General features: G+C 44.3%; 1 protein-coding gene across 4 annotated transcripts in view; it reads right to left on the bottom strand.

Moving 5' to 3' along the window:
* LOC147100016 (serine/threonine-protein kinase Nek9-like) overlaps nt 1-18,172 on the bottom strand; it is a 102,710-nt gene that overhangs the window by 11,108 nt on the left and 73,430 nt on the right. For 3 of the 4 annotated variants that reach the window (XM_085968581.1, XM_085968582.1, XM_085968584.1), the window contains 7 exons: nt 15,805-16,146; nt 15,107-15,200; nt 12,458-13,210; nt 8,503-8,579; nt 6,005-6,146; nt 3,081-3,172; nt 410-526 (listed from right to left, as the gene is read on the bottom strand). In XM_085968581.1, the coding sequence (XP_085824707.1) occupies nt 410-526; nt 3,081-3,172; nt 6,005-6,146; nt 8,503-8,579; nt 12,458-13,210; nt 15,107-15,200; nt 15,805-16,146 (1,617 nt within the window). The remainder of the gene's footprint in view (nt 1-409; nt 527-3,080; nt 3,173-6,004; nt 6,147-8,502; nt 8,580-12,457; nt 13,211-15,106; nt 15,201-15,804; nt 16,147-18,172) is intronic. The other variant, XM_085968583.1, reaches the window with a different exon arrangement.

The following is an 18,172-nucleotide window of genomic DNA, read 5'->3' as shown; positions in this document are numbered from 1 at the left end:
CAGTGCCCTTAGGCTGGGGAAGGGAGGAGGGAACTCCCAATTCCCGATTTCTGTTCTTGACTATTGCTCCAGTGTCATTCACTAGGCTCATACTTAAATGGGGTACGAGAGGACTGCCAGCTCCAGTAGAACCATAGTCCAACACTAGTCAACACCTTAGAGCACAATATGAATTGGTTTTGCTCCATTAGTAAAGACCACCTAGCTCAAAGGCAACTGGGAAGAAAAGCACAGCCCCAAAGCGTGGTACAGGTTGGTTTTATCGTATTAAAAGCAACCAGCTGTCTGAAAGACTCCCCGTGGCAAGTTCCAAGGGGAGTAGCTGCAGTCCAATTTTGCTGGATCTGCACATGGTTCCAATATTATTGGCATTAAACCCAGGAACTTTGACAGAAAGCAACAGTTGTACCAGTGCTAGCCGCTGCTGTTCTTCCAGGAGATGCAGACTAGTATGGCTTCCCTCCTGTGGTTGTATTCTCCCTTCAACCCTCTGTTTTCCCTTCACCTCTCTGGCCAACTCAGCGTCCTATTGAGGAGAAGAAACAGGAATTACTGCTCATCCGCCCGTTCTAAACGTTTTGTTCAAACCCTGAATCTTTTTGTGATTTATTAGAGATATAATGTCAGAATTAAATTTCCCTACACACAGCTCCATACCAGAGGTAACCGCAGAACTATTGACACTGCTGAGTGGACTAGACAGCAGCAAAGACAAGAGAGAAACAACTGTGTGCACGTGTCTGAATTTAATAAAGCATTGTTCATTTTCTGGCTGTGCGCTTTCCCTGCTGCCTGGGAAGGCCTGTACTGGACAGCAATCAGAAAGCTGCACTGCTGGCCTGGGCAGGAAGAGCTCAGCCTGCCCACAGCTAGGAAAATGACAGCCAGTTCCTCTGTAGGCAATCAGTTGCAACCCAGAGGTCGTTAAATTCAATCCCACCATGGCAAGTTGGTAATTAGTTAGCTGGCACCAGAAGAAAATGACAACAAAAGCTACCAGATTGTCATAAAAACGCTAGGGGGAAAATTTGGTTGCTTTGCGCCTCCCATTAGCACCATAAGAGGGTGCTAATGGGGCACAAAGCAACTAGTGCCAGGGCGTGGCGATGTTTGCGCCGCTCGCGAAATTGACCAGGCATTTTGCGGTGGCGCTAAACACTACCGCCACGATCTCCTGCGCCCGCGGATCGTGACATCAGTCGGTAGCGCCCCAGACCGGATATTGAGTGGCGCTACCTGCCTTTCCGCCTGCCGCTAGCAACGACAGGTAGAGAGGAATGTTTTGTAGTCGGGAAGGGACTGGGGGAGCGTTATTTAAAGGTGACCACTTCCTGCCTTTTTTTTGTCAACGACATTTTTACACCATGCATTCTGAGAGAGAGAGAGACTTCTGGAGAGATTCAACGCTGTGTGAAGGAGTTTTGGGTACTGAGCAGCACTTTGCAGGTTCATTTTGATTTGGCCTTCTTTGCATCAATTTAGAAGAGACTATGGGGGCTGCACTCTGAGCTCTTTCCCTGGGCCTCTCCATTGTTCTTTCCAGCAGAATTGATGTACAGGTCTCTCCAGGACGAGATTCAAGGCTGCAATGAGCACGGTTTGGATGGAGAGCAAGATCGACCCTCCCCTTTAAGAACTGGCTGGTGCCAGTGTGTCTGTGTTCCATTGCTGACTGACATCACATGAGCTTCGCCCGCGCTCTGAGGTAGTGCCTCGCTCCTCGGCGTTAGCGCCTTAAGAGAGGTGTGTATTGAGTGGCGCTACCTGCCTTTCCGCCTGCCGCCTGATTTAGCGCTCCAATCATCTCCAGGGGCGATAGGAGCCAAGTTTGCAGTCGGAGGCGATAATTAGCGTCAGGCGCTAAACTTTGCGCTCGGCCAATAATTTCTCCCCCCTATTGTTTCATTAATGCCGTTCACGGGAGGGAACCAGACACCATTTCCCAGACTTGCCTACTTGTTACTCCAGTCCCATGTTATGTGGTTGGCTCAGTGCCTTCTGAAGTGGTCCAGCATGCACTCGGTCATGATTGCTATGAAACAAGAATGCATCCCACCAACACTTTTCAGTAACATTAGGACAGAGCACTAAAAGAAAGACTTGCCTTTCTATAGCACCTTTCACAATCTTAGGACGTCCCAAAGCGCTTTACAGCCAATGAAGTGTAGTCACTGTTGTAATGTAGGAAATGCGGCGGCCAATTTGCACACAGCAAGCTCCCACAAACAGCAATGTGATAATGACCAAATAGTCTGTTTTAGTGATGTTGGTTGAGGGATAAATATTGGCCCCAGGACACCGGGGATAACTCCCCTGCTCTTCTTTGAAATAGTGCCATGGGATCTTTTACGTCCACCTGAGAGAGCAGCCGGGGCCTCAGCTTAACATCTCATCCAATAGATGGCACCTCCGACAGTGCAGCGCTCCCTCAGCACTGCACTAAACGCGGCTTTGCCAATGTGGCCCACATTCCGAGAACAAGTATTTAAAAATTCATTTACATTTGCTGCCAGTGGTACTGCTGCCTCTGGAGGGAGCACCAACTGAGGTAGTTCTCCTTTTTTCCCCTCCGGCATCAATAATGGTGCCGACATTACAATACATCACTGCTGCCAGAGTCAGGGCTGCTGCTGGAGATAGCACTGCATTGTAAAAGGGGCCATGGGTTCTGTTTGGATCCCACGGTTTAGGGAGCTGGTAAAAGTCTATCCGATTGCATCATGTGCTCACTAATGAACTATTCAGGCGACACAGGTTCTGATCTGGGGCTGGATCAAATGAGGGCAATCACTGAGTTTGCAGCTGCCTGGATAATTATGTTTTTACCAGATAGAACAGTGCCATTCACATGACTGCCAGAGGCCTTTTAAAAATAACATCCCTTTAACAAAAGGGGATTAAAATACACTTTGCTGAATTAATATTCTATTAAGACTTCATACATATGCAAATTTCATTCAATTAAATCACAATTAAATTGTAATTCTGTAGAGTACATTAAAAGAGGAGCTCATTTTCTTTGACCTGAAGCTAATTAAACTGGACTGAGAGCTACACGACAAGGCTGGAAACGATCAAACCTTGTTCTTTGAAAGAGGCGATGTGGTGAGAGCAGGGCGGTGATAGTACTTGGAGCTTTTCACAGCAGAAGCTTCCGAGTTCAGCCAGGCAGCTAGGGAAAGAAATATACTGTTAGGGAAGAGAAGGTTAAGAGGAGATTTAATAAAGGTGATCAAAATTATGAGGGATTTTGATAGAGTAGATAGGGAGAAACTGTTTCCACCGGCAGGAGGGTCGGTAACCAGAGTGCACAGATTTAAGATAATTGGCAAAAGGACCAGAGGGGACTTGAGCAATGGTCCCGCTAAGGTGCGTGGCCGTGCGGTAATCTGAAAGGTTTTTGCATTCTAAATACGGCGCATGCGCAGAAATTTAAAGGGACAGTGCATTAAAAGAAACAGGCCATGGAGAATAAAGTGCAGCTCACAGGGAACATTGGAGAGGAGGAGACATTTTTTACGCAGCGAGTTCTTCTTATCTGGAATGCACTGCTTGAAAGGGTGGCGGAAGCAGTATCAATAGTAACTTTCAAAATGGAATTGGATAAATACTTGAGCAGGAGACTGAGCCTAATTGGATACTCTTTCAAAGGCACGATGGGCTGAATGGCCTTCTTCTATGTTATATGATTCTATGGAATACTCTCCACTTGCCTGGATGAGTGCAGCTCCGACAACACTCAAGAAGCTCGACACCATCCAGGACAAAGCAGCCCGCTTGATTGGCACCCCATCCACCACCTTAAACATTCACTCCCTCCACCACCGGTGCACCGTGGCTGCAGTGTGTACCATCTACAAGATGCACTGCAGCAACTCGCCAAGGCTTCTTCGGCAGCACCTCCCAAACCCGCGACCTCTTCCACCTAGAAGGACAAGGGCAGCAGGCGCATGGGAACACCACCACCTCCAAGTTCCCCTCCAAGTCACACACCATCCTGACTTAGAAATATATTGCCGATCCTTCATCGTTGCTGGGTCAAAATCCTGGAACTCCCTCCCTAACAGCACTGTGGGAGTACCTTCACCACACGGACTGTAGTGGTTCAAGAAGGCGGCTCACCACCACCTTCTCAAGGGCAATTAGGGATGGGCAATAAATGCTGGCCTTGCCAGCGACGACCACATCCCTTAAACGAATAAAAAAAAATGATTATATGATTCTGTAAGAGGTCTATACAACAAACTGATCGTTACAGCTACAGGGAAACAACCGTGTTCAAAATCCAGGCAGGGGACAGGATAAGACCGGGACGTGGGGGTGGATTTGTAGCTTGAGTTCTGATACTTTCTTTGTTGCTGAAGAAGAATTATTGGAATTAATGCCTGGAAATGAGGAAAAAAAGCTTCTACATTGAAAAAGATTGGTGTCTGGATTACATTTTTGGTTTTCTGGATACCCTTTTCAAAAGCAGACTATCAGTGACAATTCGCTTCGTCCTGACCTAACCAAGTCCGAACCTTGATTGGAAGCATCAGCAACATATTACCTTTCCTTCCAAGTTAACTCACAGTGCTAAATGTGATTTCATAAACTGCAGTGCCACATATACAGGGGCCTTGCCTTTCCTTGGGCAGTGTATTTATTCAAAATGAAGCCCCAAGTTACAAATAGAAATCATGAAGGAATGAGATGTTAAACAGCGGGCTCTGTATTAATTAGCACATGAAAGTAATTTGGGTTCATAATTGCGCGAATGGACTCTGGGGTTTGTTGCTGTTGTATATTGGCTGTAGAATCTCCAAGTAAATTGGGCTAGTGAGCAGACGTACTGTCTGTTGTAGCATTATATAGATCAGAAAGTCCCAAGTCCAGTTCCCACTCGATGCTGAGTTATCACAAGTGGGGCACTCCTATTGCCCTCAGTGCTCCTGGGTAACAGCTGACCTCAAATACCAGGACTCAGTCTAGAGGTTACTAACTATTCTCTCTGCGTATTTATACACAGCTCATCAATCGCATTTAATGTAGCTAAAACCAGAAAATATTCATCTGGAACTTTTTTCCTTGCTAAGAAGTGGAGCCATCACCGAGGACAGGAAATTTCCTTTGCAAAAGTATCTTATGCCAGCCAAATTAAATGATGATTCTTTTTTCCTGCTATAAGTTAATAACTATAGGCACTGACAATTGAAGAAACACAAAATTAAGGTCAGATTTCATGTCTCCGAGAGTAAATGAGTCCGATAGGAACTCCTTGTCCTCAAGGATTTCATAAAGCACCATTGTCTATAACAATCATGTTATGCCTTATGAAGTCATCAAGGACAAGCCCTTTGAGTCCAACAGCTCCATATCAATCAACAAGTCATTATAGTCAAAATTAAAAATCCCTAAGAAAGGATATACTTGCCATAGAGGGAGTGCAGCGAGAGTTCACCAGACTGATTCCTGGGATGGCAGGACTGTCGTATGAGGAGAGATTGGGTCGACTGGGCCTGTATTCACTAGAGTTTAGAAGAATGAGAGGGGATCTCATTGAAACGTATAAAATTCTGACAGGGCTAGACAGACTAGATGCAGAGAGGATGTTTCCCCTGGCTGGGGGGGGGGTCTAGAATGAGGGGTCACAGTTTCAGGATACGAGGTAGGACATTTAGGACTGAGATGAGGAGAAATTTCTTCACTCAGAGGGTGAACATATTTAAGGAGATAGATAGATTTCTAGACACAAAAGGCATCAAGGGGTATGGGGAGAGAGTGGGAATATGGTATTGAGATAGAGGATCAGCCATGATCGTGTTGAATGGCAGAGCAGGTTCGAAGGGCTGAATGGCCTACTCCTGTTCCTATTTTTCTATGTTTCTATGTGTCTGTGATGACATGTTTGATCAAGTGTAGCTGCAGGGTTCAAAGGGCGAAGAGTCTCTTATATCTCAATGTGCCAACTTTAGCCCTTGCCGACTCAAACGCCATTGCACGATAATCTTCATCAGCAGCACACCTCGATTCTTCCCGTGTCCTCTGCCCACTCGTAGTCTATTAAGTGATCTCTGGTTTCCAGTCCCTGGGGTTTTCAGCATTCCTGATTTCCATAGCGATTCTGAGACATTTCTGCCACAAGCTCTAACTGGATTGGTGGAGCCCTGTGTGCAGATAGGAAGACAACTTGTTATAGGCAGAAAAGCCCAATAATGCCACAGTATAACTAGTAACCTCGACCTACCTGTGTCAAACACAATGAGATTCAATGAAATATTCATTGTTCATCCCCCAAATAGTCTAAGAAGCTATATTTAATGTGTTTGCTGTCAAATACAATCTGATTTAATAGTTGATAAGTGCCAAGATTTTCTACCATTATTTAAACTCAGGCAATAGTGGCTAATGTATTTTTAAAGGACATAGGTGGAGCTCCTGTGGCATTGCTCACAGTGAACTGGAGAATATAAGAAAGAAGTGTTTGAGAAATCAAGATGGTCACTGCAAGCGTTTGGAAAGAGGTTTGTGAGAGATGTGCTCCGAAAACAGTGAAATAAGTGGTCAAGTGTTTTTGATTGTACTTGGGAGATTTGAGGCAATCGTGATTTTTGTGTGTGACAGGCAACGGTAATGTGAGCAAAATAACAATAGAAAATGCTGGAAAAACTCAGCAGGTCAGGCAACATCCATGGAGAGAAATCTGAGTTGACGTTTCGGGTCGAACCCTTCTTCAAAACTGGAAAGAAAAGAAAATAGATCGAAGGCAGGGCTGCGATCAGACAAAAGAAGTGAAAGAGACAAAAGAAGTAAAAGAGACAATAAAAGGTATTCAAAGCCAGACGAGATGGTAATAGGCTGAGATTAGGTGTGAAGTGTACTGGCAGGGCAAGAGATAGCTGCCAGGTGGGAGAGAGAAACAAAAGGAAAGGGGGGGGTTGGGAAAGGAGTGGAAAAATTACAAGTAAAACAGTACCTTCCGATTAGGCACTTTGCAGCCTTCCGGACTCAATATCGAGTTCAACAATTTCAGATCATAACCTCGGCCCCTATTACTTTTTTACCTGTAATTTTTCCACTCCTTTCCACCCCCCCTTTCCTTTTGTTTCTCTCTCCCACCTGGCAGCTATCTCTTGCCCTGCCAGTACACTTCACACCTAATCTCAGCCTATTACCATCTCGTCTGGCTTCGAATACCTTTTATTGTCTCTTTTACTTCTTTTGTCTCTTTCACTTCTTTTGTTCGATCGCAGCCCTGCCTTTGATCTATTTTCTTTTCTTTCCAGTTTTGAAGAAGGGTTCGACCCGAAACGTCAACTCAAATTTCTCTCCACGGATGTTGCCTGACCTGCTGAGTTTTTCCAGCATTTTCTGTTGTTATTTCGGATTTCCAACATCTGCAGTATTTTGCTATCGGTAATGTGAGCGATGTGTACTCTACACAACAACCAGATTCAGTCATTTGTAGCTGGGCTTTAAAGCTACTCGACACTAATGTTAATGGAGCATCATCATCCGGATAGAGTGGCTTCAGGTCAGTGCATCAGGTAACTTGATGGCATCTTGCCTATCCCTTGTTGGTTACAAATGTGCGAAACCTAACACAATAATGTGAATTCTGTATGGTAATAGTTTGTGGGCTTGGCAGATATTGTGGCTGCTGCTGTTCTAACTTCCCCAGGCACTCAGTATGATGTTGTTGGAGCGGAAACAAGGCTTTCCCCAAACCATTACATGCCCCTTTCAAATCTCCTGGCCTTTTTCCTAATCACATTCCAGTGAGACCGCCCACTGAAGTGGAGGCAGATAGCCACATTCACCCTTCTCCAACCAACAGTACAATCAAGGCATTGTTGAGGATTGTTCAACTAAAAAAAAAATCACATATACAATGAGACTGAACCAGAAAAAAAATTCAAGCGGTGAGGGCCTGCTTTACAAACACGCACTTGTGGCAAGGATCTTCATCCACTGGGGGAACATATCGGGAAATCAAGAGTACATGATTTCCCAACATGTGCTCCCAGCAGGCGAGGCTCCCTGCCATGAGAGCCCATTCATAAAATCGTTCCGTTCACCTCCAATCCTGGTGTGGCTGAATACCAACAACATTTTCATATAAGTAGAAACAATTCGGCAAAATAACATTCAACCATAACCACCCAACCATTAAAAGCCACTGGCGTTTGCTTGGCAGACTACTCGGCCATACCCTAATGTGTGTGTGTGTTTGTCGTCACTCGCAGGTAAGTACAGCACATCCTGACCAGTGTTGTTCATAAACTGCCCACAACTGTATATCACTTGCCAAATGGTGCATTACATTGCATACCAACAATGTTTTGAAATGTACATTCAATATGAAATGTACTTCGACACACCGTTGCCACATCAACAACTGCACAACGTAAAGCTTTTTAAAAACTTCCATAATATGTCAAATGTGCTGCTTGCGAAACATGTATGTGGCTTATAGTAAAAGAGATACGGTCTTAGGAATCGTTCTGGACTCCAGCTACATACCTGAGGAGAGAGGGGGCCCATGTCCATCTCACTCCGATAATGCCTCCGCTGGCTTGTGGATGCTACGAAATCTTGTACTGAACGCAAACAACAGACATGTTTTAACAAGTTCTTCCATGTGTTTTTGCAGTGACTTGAAGATTAGACCCATTTGACAACTGCAGGTTACAGCAATAATGAATAATGTGCAACAGGAACCGGCCTCTTTCTACTTCCTGTTCAAAGGAGGAGCAAATCAGTTCTCAGCCGGAGAGCTGGAACACATTATGCACCAACACCTCAAACCTTTGGGTAGACATCAGGCTGCATGTTCAAAGCTTAGTCAGCATCGATATCACACACATGCAAATTCAATTGCCTTGGTTGAACCGCTTTGTGAGTATTTTAAAAATATTTAAGAGGTGAGTGAATTGAATTCAGTTCATGCAGGCTCGTTAATATTTATAGTGGGTACTAGTTAGTGAACACCATGTTAGAAATATCCTAACATCTCATCCCAATGCCTTAATTGTAAAGAGGGCACCAGAAGTGCCTTTTGCTCCAAAGCACAATCATTCCCACTGTTTTCAATATAGGAAGCAAATAGTGGCACTTATTGCCACATCGCAGATTACAGATAAATAGTGGCACTTATTGCCACATCGCAGATTACAGATAAATAGTGGCACTCATTGCCACATCGCAGATTACAGATAAATAGTGGCACTCATTGCCACATCGCAGATTACAGATAAATAGTGGCACTTATTGCCACATCGCAGATTACAGATAAATAGTGGCACTTATTGCCACATCGCAGATTACAGATAAATAGTGGCACTTATTGCCACATCGCAGATTACAGATAAATAGTGGCACTTATTGCCACATCGCAGATTACAGATAAATAGTGGCACTTATTGCCACATCGCAGATTACAGATAAATAGTGGCACTTATTGCCACATCGCAGATTACAGATAAATAGTGGCACTTATTGCCACATCGCAGATTACAGATAAATAGTGGCACTTATTGCCACATCGCAGATTACAGATAAATAGTGGCACTCATTGCCACATCGCAGATTACAGATAAAAGTGTTGCAATTAATTATGTGGAGCATGTTAATTTCATGTGTAAGTGATTGTAAAATTATCAAAATGAAGAAAAGAAAGAGCTTCCATTTATATAGCACCTTTCATGACCTCAGGATGACCCAAAGTGCCAGCGAAGGACTTTTTGCAATTTAGTCACATCCTTCGCTTACTATATATGTTGCAGGCAAAGCAAGGAAGATTTCTTCTGCTGGCTATTTGTAAGGAAATCGTAATCGCATTCATGATTCTGCTAGAAGTGGTGAAGCGAGGAAATCCTCACATTACGTTTATGATGTCTCTGCCACAATAGTGTCTGGAGAACATCTACCTCCCCCACCCCATGGTGTGTCACTACATTTGTTCTCATCATAAAACCTGCAATAGTCTCCTTCCTGTCATGTGACTCAACAGATTCTATATATTGTAAGGTCACAGTGGGTTCCACTGAGGTTAGACTTTAAGAGCTGGGCTTTTAAACATGGTTATTAAACACAAAGAACCTTATTTGTCTTTTGCTCTGTACGGCCGTCGTCCCTTGAGGCTGATCAGAAATGTCAATAATCCCAGAAGTGTTCACAATGTCCATCTGTGATGCACAGTATTTTTTTAATGCCCTCTCATAGACCTGGATGAAGGTTAAAGGCATGGGAAGCACCCCCGTATCATCACCAGGTAATGACCCCCAGGGATTCCCAAACAGCAGCTGCTACATTTATTCGTTTTTAATCTATTTTGGCAAAGTTACTACTCATTAAAGTGAGAAATGCCATTTCTGGGGGACGGAACACTTTTGGCAACCAGTGTTAGCATCAAACGCTCACTGGTCACAAGCACACCGTGAACTGGATGCAAAATAAAGCCCCTCTTACATTGTCTCCAGCAAAATGTCATAACCCTAACCTCAGTAAGGCATTTCCTACTGTACCAGTGTGACATTTCCACTTCTCATATCAGATATCTCTGTGGCCTCTGAGGGAATCTATTGTCCATAGATTTTCAAGTTTGGGGCAGTTTCCTGTCTGTCCAGGGTCAGGTAGCGTCTGGAGAATTCTGTTTTCCCTGCACTTTTCTCTATTTGCTGACTTACTAGTACATTATTTATGGTGCTGCATGCTAACCAAATAACACTTTTTGTAATAACAGCTGTGCGTCCCTTTGAGTAAATGCGTGAGTTTGTCAATATTTGCAGGAAAACCACTCATATATATCTAGTGCCAATTAGCCAACAGTTTTGTGTAGTTAACTCACAAGCTGGCCAAACTCATTTCACTTTAGAAACTCTCACCACTGGCAGAGAAAGAAGACTTTCATCCTATCAGTCTGGTCGGCATTGAAACCTAGGCCCCAGACATGCACCACAGGCCTTGGCAGTTCACCTAGGATTCTCAATAAAAAAATGAAAAGTTCTGACGTAAGAAAACTACTAGGCACTTGATCTAAGCGTTAACAAAGCTTTAATCAGCTGTTTTACAACATGGAGGTCTAGTTGTGTCCTTCACTAGTTCCTGTTAAGAATGTCCTGCGCAAGCTGGGCCCGTGCCCGAGTATTTATACTCTCCCTGGACAGCACCACCCGTAGGCTGCTCAGTATTATTTGATAAGTCTTTCTTTCATGAATGACTGATTCATGTCACGTTCTCCCATTAAAGCGGGGAGGCTTTCGTTATTTCTGTCTGAGCCAGATCTGAATGGTAAGGACACAAGCCTTTGACCTCCGCGATCAGTTTCAAATCCACCCAGAATGATGGGATAAAGGTGTCCGCTCTCTGATGGCTATAACAATCCTAAATTGGAGGAGTTTCAGCAATTTCAGCCCTGTTCCGAGACCCAAAGGGGCCGTTACAGACAGCTGGCCTCTAGCATGGATTCAAATCTTTATTTTTATTCATTCGTGGGCTGTGGGTGTCGCTGGCAAGGCTCGCATTTATTGCCCATCCCTAGATGCCCTTGAGGAGGTGGTGGTGAGCCGCCTTCTTGAACCGTTGCAGTCCGTGAGATATAGCGGTTTTGTGATATAACTGAGTGTCTCGCTGGGCCATTTCAGAGGGCAGTTAAGAGTCAACCACATTGCTGTGGGTCTGGAGTCTCTTATCGGCCAGGCAGGGTAAAGGCGGCAGGTTTCCTTCCCTAAAGGGACCTAAAGGACATTAGTGAACCATTTGGATTTTTACAACAATCCAGTAGTTTCATGGTCACCATTACTGATACTAGCTTTTTATTCCAGATTTATTTAATTAACTGAATTTAAATTCCACAACTGCTGTGGTGGGATTTGATTGATTGATTTATTATTGGGGTATAATAATGGTGAGTACAGGAAACTCTTTATTATCCGGCACCAACGGGACCGGCGTGGTGCCGGTTTATCAAAAAGTCCGGATTACAGAGAGGTATAGTAAAAGGTACGAGAGCTCCGTACACAGCAACAAATCCAGGCTTCACTGTTGCTTAGCAACAGGTGCAGGAACTCCGGCCACAGACCAAGCGTCCCTGTTGCTTAGCAACAAGTGCACAAACCCCAGTTACACAGCCACAGATCCAGGAACTGCCACTAATATGAAGTAAAACTTACCTGAACCTACTCCTAAATTTTGCCGGTTAACAGAGATTTCTGGTTATTTAGGTGCCGGTAAATCGAGAGTCTCCTGTACCTTGGGTTTCTGTGACTGATTAATTTTGTGCCCTTCCATTTTGCTGATCAGACTATAGGTTGATGATTAAATTTGGGTCTGGTTGAAGAGATTTTTTTTTTTTTATCACATACACCAATACAAGACAGTTCTGAACTGGGACACCATCCTGTAACTATGGACGGAATTATGAGCTGTTGTCAAAACATTTTTAAACATTAGTCTACAGTCCTGTTCAGGGTCTCACCAGGTTCCTCGCGTTTGTCATCACTTCTGGTAAGCTTCTGTTTGATGGGCCCCAGTTGCCCGTCAGAGCTGCCTGATGTGGACGTGTTGCCATTTTTCTCCCCTCCACAGTTACTGCTGGTCTTTCTCACACCTCCAACCACCTCCTTCTTAACTTGTGGTTGTGCCTCCTTCTTGATTTTGCTCACAGCTGTCACTCGACTCTCTCCGGAGCATGTGTCTGTTATTTTTCTATTGGCTGAGGTCGTGACGGTGAACGTTTCACTGCCCTTTTCACTGCTGCCTGCTTCCAGTGGTGCTGCATCTTTGAGCTCCTTTCTTATCCATGTTGGGACAAATCTACCGGTCTCTAATTCGGACATCTCCGAGCTTGTGTACTCATCACCCGCTTCATTACTGGAATGAGAATATTGAAGAATGCGCCCTTGTTTTAGCTCTGGGTCCTCACGGTTTCCACGCTTACGAAAGCTACGGTATCTCCTGGCATGCCTGTGACATGGCGGATCAGTGTCCTCCACTAGGACATAGATGCTCTCCCTATTGCAGATAATACTTCTCAGACAGGGAGCGTGCACATCAGCATGGTCCTCCAAGCCTTGCTTCAAAGACATTATAGGAACAGGGAGCAGTAGTCGGCTGCTTTCTTGGTCCTGAAGACTATTCTCACTCCCAAAGGAGTTGGCTTTTGTGCTGCCTGCTTCCCGTGTATCCTTACACTCTGACTTGAAGCTCCCAGGGCTGGTTTCTATTTGATCTAAAGCAGTAATTAAATTCTGTATTAACACTAAATTCACAGCACTTGAAGTAAGAACCTAACAATTATCTTGACAGTGATATTTGGAATCAGTTGCTATGACCACAACTTCATTCTACATTCAATATAAAGATGGATAACACCAAGTTGTGGGTAGCATAGATGGATTTAGTGCAGCATGTATGTGCGATAGAGAAAAATGGTACTGAGTTCAATGTAGATGAGTGTAGTGTTAACAGGGATGTACGTCACAATGATGAGTGTTTGAATGTAATGTAAGGAGATGAATGATGCCATGCCGAATGTGTATGGGTGTACTTTAGTTGGGGAAGGTGAGAAGAGACACACTGAATTGAGTGTAGATGAATATAGTGTAGCTGGGCGAGTTTAGATGAGTGTAGTATGGCTGAGTCAGTGACACTTAGCCAAGTGTCGATTGAGTGTAGTGTAGCCAGGACAGTGACCCTATAAAGGGCTGGATATTGTCAATGGGGGCGTGTTGGAGGCGGGACTCCAACTTGTCGGGATTTAGTCCCGCCTCCATCGACTTGTGGCCAACCCACGCTATTTTCCCTTGATTGACCTTGTTAAGCCCACACAGCGGGCTTAGCAGGCCAATTAAGGGGAAGCTGGTGACAGAGAACGTCAGCGTATGACGTTTCATCTGTCAAAAGTTTTTGACAGATGAATTGTCATCGTTTGACAGCTCTGTGAAGCTGTCAAACACTGACATTCTCTGTAGTTTGGTGAGTTCTTGTATTCAAGACTCATCAAACCTCTTTTGTGAGCAGAAATTAGATGGTTGTTGCATCGGAGAATGCAGCCGCCATTCTGTCATCTCTGCCGGTGAGATGCGAGAGTGTCTGTATCCCCAACTGTTGAAGCCTGCAGAAAGAAACAAAGGTAAGTAAACATTTTCTATCACTTTTCACTCACCTGATATAATTACCTCTCCACACTTGCACCCATCGCTTACCTCCACAGTGCTCTTTTGCACCCCTTTGACCCCCGCCTCGCCTCGGTGACCCTGGCAGGGTTTCCCGATGTCAGGAAGCCCGCACCTCTGGTGGAAAAATGGGGATAATCCTCTTAACTGCCTGTTAACTATGTGTTAACAGGCAGTTAAGTGGCTGTAATCCCCTTCCCGCCTCCAGGAGACGGGACCCGGCGCGGGTCAGCTACCCGTCTCCTGGGAAGATGGCACGGAGGCGGGTTGGGGGCGGGATGGGCACCCACCCCCAGATTCTGCCATTTTCCGGCAGTGCCGCCTCCAAACCCGCCTTCCCCAGGACTGGCAAAATCCAGCCCTTACAATTCTGTACACTTATCAGCAAGTAATGCTGACAGAAATGAACAGAGTGAACAGTTGGCTCATATTTTGTTAACATATTATAGTGGATTGTTGCAGGCTGCATTCAGGAGGTCCTCAAAAAAAGACCTAAATCTGTCTGACAAGGCTTCAAGAACAGAGTGATTATTGCAGAACTGTCAGTTCCACCACAATAACTGCAGCCTCAAAACTTCCAGCAACTGTCTCTGTCACTCTATTATGCTGAACACACCTAATTTTATATAGAAGAGTCACTTAATGTATCATATGGAACTTACTATATCAACATGGATTAATCTTACATGACAAGGAACAATCACATTAAATTCAGAATAGCAATGGGCAGGTGATAACAAACTAGTACAGGTGGAGTTTAAACTTAGCTATTTCAGTACTTGATCATGTATCTTCACCTGCAATGACTTGCCTTTTCAACATATTTGGGTTTCTGAAGAAAACTAGAATACATGAATAAAAATTAAAAGGAAACAATGGTCAGGCTTGTGCTCAAAACCAAAAGCAGATTAAACCAGCTATCAGTAATCACGCTGCACTCAATAAATCACCTCTCAAAGACTTTCCCTCGCCTTTAACTGATGTCATACTCATGTATGTTATGTGCTCCTCCGATGAATCTGGTTTGGAACAATTTGCGTCTTTCTGCAACAAAAACAACACCAACATTAGAACGGACATTAATTCCACTTAATTAACAAGATTTTTTAAAGAAGGACTTTAGATTGAGTTTTTAAGAAGAATCAGAAATTGTGACACACACCTCGAGTATCATTTGCACTTAAAGAGCTGTATGCCGTGACACACAATCAAAGAATCACACAAGCCTACAAAGTGTAATACAGGTAGACTATCCTTTATCCGAAAACCTCGGGACCAGCCGTGTTTCGGTTTTCGGAAAATTTCGGATTTCGGAAGGTATTTTATAAGACTGGGAAATTTGTCGGGGGTGGGTCGGCGGGGGTGTCGGCGGTGGGGGTCGTCGGGGTCGGCGGTGGGGTCGGCGGGGGTCGGGGTCGGGGGGGGGTCCGCGGGGGGTCGGTGGCGGGGGTCGGGGTCGTGCGCACGACTTACGCTGACCCTCTGCTCAGCGTAAGTCGTGCGCCACTCTGGTCATGTCGTGCGCACGACTTACGCTGAACGAGAAAACCTTTGGTTTTTAGAGGGTTTCGGTTTTCGGAAGTTCGGATAAAAGGTAGTCTACCTGTGTAAGGTACGTGCATTCAGAGAGTCGTATAAACAACACAACCTGTGACGTGGGGGCTGATAATGGTGATCCTGGTGCATCTAATTTGTCCTCTCCAAATAGTTTTCTTTCCAGTGCCTCACTGCTTCCAGCGAGCGGCCTTTCATTTTCAGTAAGTTTCTTACTGCCATTGTGACTCATTGTTCCAGTAATGGGCTCCGCAGTTTCTACTTGTGATGGCGACGCTGGGCAGGTTGAAGCTTCAGGTTCTCTTGTAGCTGTCTGATACACCGCGGTTAAAACTGATGGATTTGGAGACAGCACAGACTTGTACTTGGTGCCCCAGAAGAGAATGCTGTTATCCTCTGTCCCGACAACACTGAAGGTCTCGCCACAGCTGATCATCTGAAAGAAAGAGATTGAGAGACAATTGCTCTGAAGGTACCCGTAAACCAGTCCACAGCACTTTGACACAGTCCTTGCACTATGCCAGGGTACAGCACTATGCCACAGAGCACTCTGACACAATCCTTATACTGTGGCTAGAGAGTGGCCGTAATTCCCTCACATCATATTATAGTGCAGTCTGACGTAATCCTTCTACCAGACAGCAGAGTGCAGGAGGGCTTCTCTCCTATTGTATAGTCTTTTGACACTACTATCGTACTATACTGGAGAGAACACCAATGGTATCCACATATTGTATAGCAGAGCATTCCAGTATTGCTAATACAAAAGTAAAATACTGCGGATGCTGGAAATCTGAAATAAAAACAGAAAATGCTGGAAATACTCGGCAGGTCAGGCAGCACCTGTGGAGAGAGAAACAGTTCTGGCCAGTTCTGACGAAGGGTCATCGACCTGAAACATTAACTCTGTTTCTCTCTCCACAGATGCTGCCTGACCTGCTGAGTATTTCCAGCATTTTCTGTTTTTATTCCAGTATTGCTGTTGCACTGATGCATAGTGCTGCAATGCTGTTATCATACTCAATCATACAACTCAACACTGATGCGCAATCTGTAACACGGGAGTACACTGCAGCCCTTAAAATGATGCATAGTGTTCCTCACTCAATGTCTGCTGGAGAAACCAGTTCGTCTAAATTCATGGGAGGTATAAAAACACCCACTGCATTTTTATAGTCCAAAGTATCGAGCTTAAGAGCGGGTCTTACACAAGTCATTTGTATCTTAGAGAAATTACAGCACTGAAGGAATACGGGTGCGGGTGCCAGCTATTGAACTGGAGTAGCCTTCTCTAATCTCACTTCCCTGCCCTTTCCCCATATTCTTTATATTCTACAAAAGCAAAAATACTGCAGATGCTGGAAATCTGAAATAAAAACAGAAAATGCTGGAAACACTCAGCAGGTCAGGCAGCATCTGTGGAAAGAGAAACAGAGTTAACATTTCAGGTCGATGACCTTTCATCAGAACTAAATTTCCTTTATATTCTTCCTTTTTAAAGAAAAATCAAATTTTGTTTTAAGTGATGCCTTAATAGCCACTTGGTGTTACATGCTCCGTGTTCTAATAACCTCCGATGAGAAAAAGTCTTCCAACTTCCCCTTCCTTCTTCTAGTGATAATCCAGAGTCTATGTCCCCTTGTTATCAATTCAACAACCTTTCATTATTTACTCTGACAAACTGCAGCTGCCACCGTTCTGGCCACTTTACTAACTGGCCTATGTCCTCCTGCAAACTTGCATTCTTCCTCACAGTCTGCCTTGCTCTCTAAGTTGGTATCAGCAGCAAACTTCAAAATCATTCCCCTTGTGCCCATGTCCAAATCATTCCACACCACACTGGTTTTCACTGTTCTATAATAACAAAAGGGCTCAAGGGACTCAGAAATTCAAAGAACTAAATGTGGTTTCAATCCAAATACTTTTCAATACCAAACTTTAGTTCAGGCCAAGCTCTACTCACTCAACTGCCTTCTCACACCACTGATCAACTGTAACGTGATTGAATATCTATGGCATACGCGCGTTATTTTCTCCCCTCACTAGTGGGGTAAATTTCGTAATCCATTCATGAGATAAGTATAGGCTAGTTGATTTTCTACAGTTTCTTAATACAGTGATCTTGTGCATATAATTAACAGGAGCAATCATCCTGTGTTACTGAAACAAATTTATTTAGGAAAATAAGCATTTAGATTTGCAATAATACAAATTAAGTTAAGACTTGTTTAGTGTAGCTTTGACTAACAAGATTAGGAAACTGTCATTTATAAAAATGAGGCAGACAGAATACTTCAATGGTTCTCACATTGAGCCATATGTCTAGGTGGCTGCATGGATCACAAACAGTACTCCAGGATAGACCATATCAGGGGGGCATCTGATTTAACCAGCAAGTACACAGTATTCTCTCTAATTGGACATTTGTCAAACCATAAGTTCAGCATTCATTGATGCCACGT

The sequence above is a fragment of the Somniosus microcephalus genome, chromosome 27 (genome assembly GCF_052327205.1).
Source record: "Somniosus microcephalus isolate GS21.2 chromosome 27, FLI_Smic_1.0, whole genome shotgun sequence".
NCBI classification, from domain to species: domain Eukaryota; kingdom Metazoa; phylum Chordata; class Chondrichthyes; order Squaliformes; family Somniosidae; genus Somniosus; species Somniosus microcephalus.
This window is presented reverse-complemented; position numbering and strand designations above follow the sequence as displayed.